This window comes from Engystomops pustulosus, chromosome 7 (genome assembly GCF_040894005.1).
Source record: "Engystomops pustulosus chromosome 7, aEngPut4.maternal, whole genome shotgun sequence".
NCBI lineage: Eukaryota > Metazoa > Chordata > Amphibia > Anura > Leptodactylidae > Engystomops > Engystomops pustulosus.
Genome location: NC_092417.1, coordinates 172944796 through 172951057, shown reverse-complemented (window position 1 = coordinate 172951057; position 6262 = coordinate 172944796). Strand labels below are relative to the sequence as shown.

General features: G+C 43.4%; 1 protein-coding gene across 1 annotated transcript; it reads left to right on the top strand.

The window, feature by feature from the left end:
• Positions 1-263: 263 nt before the first annotated feature.
• C7H11orf96 (chromosome 7 C11orf96 homolog) lies at positions 264-1173 on the top strand. Its single transcript, XM_072119001.1, has one exon. The coding sequence runs from the start codon at positions 330-332 to the stop codon at positions 708-710; it is 381 nt and encodes a 126-aa protein (XP_071975102.1). The 5' UTR covers positions 264-329; the 3' UTR covers positions 711-1173.
• Positions 1174-6262: the final 5089 nt, after the last annotated feature.

Sequence of the window (6262 nt, the reverse complement as noted above, 5' to 3'; positions counted from 1 at the left end):
CTATAGTTCTTGGGAAAGCTGTGTCCCTAGACTAGTTTAAATCAAGACCATTACCCAGCTTTCCCAAAGCCCTGAATGGCAGAGCTGAGTCAGAGATGAGGTGCCAGTAAGAGGGGGGAAAGAGCTGGGACTCTCCTGGGGTAGGGAATTCACCTAGTTTTGCAAAGAAGTTGCAATGGAAGAGACTGGAGACGTCAGTGAGTGCAGCTATACAAGGAGAGGCAGTCACTGGGGGTGGGAGGGGAACATTATAAAGCCAAGGGGGCAGAGCCAACAGGAGCACTGAGAAGCTGAGCACAGGAGTAGCAAGACTGGCAGCAGCCTCCATCATGTCTTCAGCTGTCATGTCAGCCAAGCAGCCAGAGCCCCTGGGCATGTGCTCCTCTTACCAGGCTGCCATGCCACACTACAGTGGTGCCATAGAGGAATACCCCCAGCCCATCCAGCCCAGACCCCTGAGAGGCAAGGGCAAGCTGAGGAGACCCAGGCAGAGCAGGTTCAAGACCCAACCTGTGACCTTCGATGAGATCCAGGAGGTGGAAGAAGAAGGATTGTCCCCTACAGAGGAGGAAAAAGCCAGAAAATCCTTCCTGCAATCCCTGGAGAGTCTCAGGAGGAGCTCCCACAACATGCACGCCCAGCGGGAGAAGCTCAGCAGCTGCAAGCTCAGGCACAGCCTGGACTCCAGTGACTCTGACTCCACACTGTGACTAGTGCCAGCCCCAGGGGGCACACAAAGGGTTAATGAATTGCCCCAGCTGGAAGGAGACTCTGTGCACCTCTGCTGAGGACCACTAGGGGGCGCAGCAGGTATGAGGCAATCCTCCACCTGTCCCTGTGTAATACTATGGGCTGGCAAGGAGCTCACCTGTTGATGGGATGGATATTGAAGGGTTAAGTTTCCAGTTTGGATCAGCTGCTGCCTGCAGACCCAGAATTGGGAGGATGTGGGGGAGTCATGTGCGGCCTTGGACCTGCTCTAAAACCCTTCCCCCGTCCTCCTCCTACCTTTTTGCACTCTTTCCAGGAAGGGGTTAAATGTCTATTTTTTGATGATTTCTATTTATTTTTGCACTTTTCACTGCTCTTCGCCTTGTTACATTGTATTTGTATAAAGTTCTATATTTACATTTATTATAACTCTATTTTAAATAAACACAAAGTTGCAAAGTTTTTCCTCCTGGGGTTGTTTTGGCTCATTGTACAATTCTGTATTCGCTATTCCCTTCTGGTGACCTGCACCCTTTCATCTACAGAGGGGGAGATATTTGGGGGAAGGGGGTGCTAGAAATGTAATGGTGTAGTGTAAATTTTGCATTGGATTTGCTTTTTATTTCCAAAAACAGCGCCACCATTTGTCCACAGGCTGAATCTGGTATTGCAGCTCTGATCCATTAGTTTGTATTCACGTTAAAGGTGTTGCCTTAAGTTTTTAAATGTTATCCCACCCCCTCCCATGAACCTGCCAAATACAAGAAAGGGGCCCCATTCCCATAATAAATGAACGTGTGCCCTGTTGCTCTGGCCCCCCCACCCATATTGTGCTGTACTTTACTTTCTATGGGACTACCATAGACGGTGAATGGAACACCTGCTATATTGGCAAAATCCGGACCCCCTATTCTCACAATAGGTGGGGGTGACTCCCACAATTTCCATGTTATCCCCCTATTTTATCATTGCACAACTTCTTTGTATTTAAGTTACAACAATTATTCATTTGTAACAAGAATTGTATGGACTGCAGTACCAGACACAGCCTGTGGACAAGAGGGGCGCTGTTATATGGGATAATATATATACTTTTATGTCTCCTCGGACTTTGCCCTTTTGGGGTCTCATTGTATCCTATCCACAGAAAATACTGATCGCCCCTTCCTTATCAGAGAATAAGGATCGGATTCGACAGGTGAAACAAGTCCCTATTATATGTATCTGTGATGTTTGCCCCACGGGCACCCAGTGCCTTACCTGCACCCTCAGCTACACCCAGTGGCTTCATTGCTTACAGTAAAGTCCTGAGGTGACTGGATTCTCAACAATGACTAAAGTTTCTATGATCCCTGAATTTTAACATCATCCTCTGCTTAAAGGGATTGTCCAGCAGAAGAAAAAAACAAGATCTACCAGAAATGGTGGCACAACTTTTCACGGGTAATGTGTGGTATTGTTCTGCAACCCAATTCCCATTAAAGGAGCTGAGCTGCAATACCAGACACAACCTGTGGCAATGTGTGGCGCTGTATTATAGAATAAATCCTCTTTTTGTTCTCACTCTTGTCCCCTTTATTTTAAGGGCATGTTCACATGCAGCAGATTTCTCCTTGTCACTTTGTTGCCTGTAAGAGGATAGAAATGATCCTTGGACCTGCTGCTAGTCAGATATTTAGTCTTCACTCTCTGTAGGATCTTGAATCTAAGGATCCCGTATACAATGGAGACCATGGAGGGGAGCAGCAAAATATTGGGTAAGTTTTATGCATAACGCGCATGATTTTTTTGGGTGTTTCCATTTCAGCCACTTAAAGGGATTGGCTGAATTTTCATTGCTATCCACAGGAACCCCACCCCCCCCCACCCCCCTTCGTGTTTCCAGAATAAGAGTCGTATGTTTCACTTTTATTCCACATTTTTGCTGTAAATACTGTAGTTCACATAAGTGGCCAGAAGGTGGCGACCGAGCACCATGTGTAACATGTATAGGAGATGGAGCACAGCAGGTGAACCACAAGTACCAGCCTGTCATTATGCTGCATCCCCCTCCCCCATTATGTAGGTAAGTAGCAGACGCTGATCTGTCATCTATTAGCAGACAATGTCTTCAGGTCAAGTAATTATTAACCACTTGGCCCCCGGCAATGGAGACCTCTGCTCCTCCAGAACAGCAGAAGATCCGGTGCAATGCTCCACTGAAGGAGAAGTTTTACAACTTTCCCACATTGCTGACCATAACTTCTGAGGCTTAACTCTGTCTCTATTCCTAAACAGCAAAGAGTGATCTTGGAAATTCTATTTTACAGTCAGATTTTACCCCACGAAACTACCACTTTTATGTGAAATCTCACCCACTGTCAGGCAAAAATGACTCTTCTCATCCCATTTTCATGTGAAATGAGTCAAGTTTAGGGGTTGCAGGGGCGGTTGTCAATTCAGAAGCCGCTATCTTCTGTTCTATAGCACCTAGAAACATGCTGTTGTCATATTAAAGAAAAGAATCTCATCTTTCAAATCACATCAGGCTACATAACCGGAGATACAGGCAGCTAAATATATAGTGGGAAATATGAGCTGCAGATAAACATCCAGTTCCCACCTACTTTTTAAATACCTGTATGTCTAGTCCTGTAGCTGCAAGATGAGATTCTTATCTTTAATATGACACAAAAATCATGTTTCTGGGTGCTATAGAACAGAAGATCGGGGGTTCTGAAGTGACTCTTCTTCTGCAACCACTAAACTTGACTCATCTCATACGAAAAACTAGATGAGAAGAGTCATATTTGCCCGAATTTGGAGGAGATTTCACGGAAAAGAAAGAATTCTAGAGAGGACATTTCATCCCCTGAGGGTTAGAAAGTTGTAGAACCTGAAGCAAGAAGACCCTGCACCTCTTTTGAAGAATCTGGCTCCCCCTGCGCACTACACAGGGCACTGCACCTAGTACAGACTGCCCTGGTTTTCATACATGGGGCCATTGTCTATGTACAAAATTACTAATACATTTCCCTAAATATTTATTACAATCCAGAGCTCCTAATCCCAGCCCCCTGTGGTGTAGCCCCTGCCCCCTGTGGTGTAGCCCCTGCCCCCGGTCACAACAGGAGGAGAACGTTTTTAAGGGAAATTCCCTGCAGTAACGGATTCTGAGAAATTGTTATAAAATGATGAAATATTCCAAGTATAAACCCCAGAGCCAAAGCTCCAATTACATGAGGAGACAATGGTATTCTGGCGCCACCTGCTGGTAATGTACGAGGATGCAGGTAAAATATATGTAACCTGGGGATCTCCTGTATATAATGATATATGTACAGCTGGTATAACCTGGGGATCTCCTGTATATAATGATATATGTACAGCTGGTATAACCTGGGGATCTCCTGTATATAATGATATATGTACAGCTGGTATAACCTGGGGATCTCCTGTATATAATGATATATGTACAGCTGGTATAACCTGGGGATCTCCTGTATATAATGATATATGTACAGCTGGTATAACCTGGGGATCTCCTGTATATAATGATATATGTACAGCCGGTATAACCTGGAGATCTCCTGTATATAATGATATATGTACAGCCGGTATAACCTGGGGATCTCCTGTATATAGTGATATATGTACAGCCGGTATAACCTGGGGATCTCCTGTATATAGTGATATATGTACAGCCGGTATAACCTGGGGATCTCCTGTATATAATGATATATGTACAGCTGGTATAACCTGGGGATCTCCTGTATATAATGATATATGTACAGCCGGTATAACCTGAGGATCTCCTGTATATAATGATATATGTACAGCCGGTATAACCTGGGGATCTCCTGTATATAATGATATACGTACAGCCGGTATATAACCTGGGGATCTCCTGTATATAATGATATATGTACAGCCGGTATAACCTGGGGATCTCCTGTATATAATGATATATGTACAGCTGGTATAACCTGGGGATCTCCTGTATATAATGATATATGTACAGCCGGTATAACCTGGGGATCTCCTATATATAATGTATATGTACAGCCGGTATAACCTGGGGATCTCCTGTATATAATGATATATGTACAGCCGGTATAACCTGGGGATCTCCTGTATATAATGATATATGTACAGCCGGTATAACCTGGGGATCTCCTGTATATAGTGATATATGTACAGCTGGTATAACCTGGGGATCTCCTGTATATAATGATATATGTACAGCCGGTATAACCTGGGGATCTCCTGTATATAATGATATATGTACAGCCGGTATAACCTGGGCATCTCCTGTATATAATGATATATGTACAGCTGGTATAACCTGGGGATCTCCTGTATATAATGATATATGTACAGCTGGTATAACCTGGGGATCTCCTGTATATAATGATATATGTACAGCCGCTATAACCTGGGGATCTCCTGTATATAATGATATATGTACAGCTGGTATAACCTGGAGATCCCCTGTATATAATGATATATGTACAGCCGGTATAACCTGGGGATCTCCTGTATATAGTGATATATGTACAGCTGGTATAACCTGGGGATCTCCTGTATATAATGATATATGTACAGCCGCTATAACCTGGGGATCTCCTGTATATAGTGATATATGTACAGCTGGTATAACCTGGGGATCTCCTGTATATAATGATATATGTACAGCCGGTATAACCTGGGGATCTCCTGTATATAATAATATATGTACAGCCGGTATAACCTGGGGATCTCCTGTATATAATGATATATGTACAGCCGGTATAACCTGGGGATCTCCTGTATATAATGATATATGTACAGCCGGTATAACCTGGGGATCTCCTGTATATAATGATATATGTACAGCCGGTATAACCTGGGGATCTCCTGTATATAATGATATATGTACAGCTGGTATAACCTGGGGATCTCCTGTATATAATGATATATGTACAGCCGGTATAACCTGGGGATCTCCTGTATATAATGATATATGTACAGCCGGTATAACCTGGGGATCTCCTGTATATAATGATATATGTACAGCTGGTATAACCTGGGGATCCCCTGTATATAATGATATATGTACAGCAGGTATAACCTGGGGATCTCCTGTATATAATGATATATGTACAGCTGGTATAACCTGGGGATCTCCTGTATATAATGATATATGTACAGCTGGTATAACCTGGGGATCTCCTGTATATAATGATATATGTACAGCCGGTATAACCTGGGGATCTCCTGTATATAATGATATATGTACAGCTGGTATAACCTGGGGATCTCCTGTATATAATGATATATGTACAGCTGGTATAACCTGGGGATCTCCTGTATATAATGATATATGTACAGCCGGTATAACCTGGGGATCTCCTGTATATAATGATATATGTACAGCCGGTATAACCTGGGGATCTCCTGTATATAATGATATATGTACAGCTGGTATAACCTGGGGATCCCCTGTATATAATGATATATGTACAGCAGGTATAACCTGGGGATCTCCTGTATATAATGATATATGTACAGCTGGTATAACCTGGGGATCTCC

What these genes read in the sequence shown, in the direction of transcription:
- C7H11orf96 (XM_072119001.1), top strand. Translation starts at nt 330, where the DNA reads ATGTCTTCAGCTGTCATGTCAGCCAAGCAGCCAGAGCCCCTGGGCATG.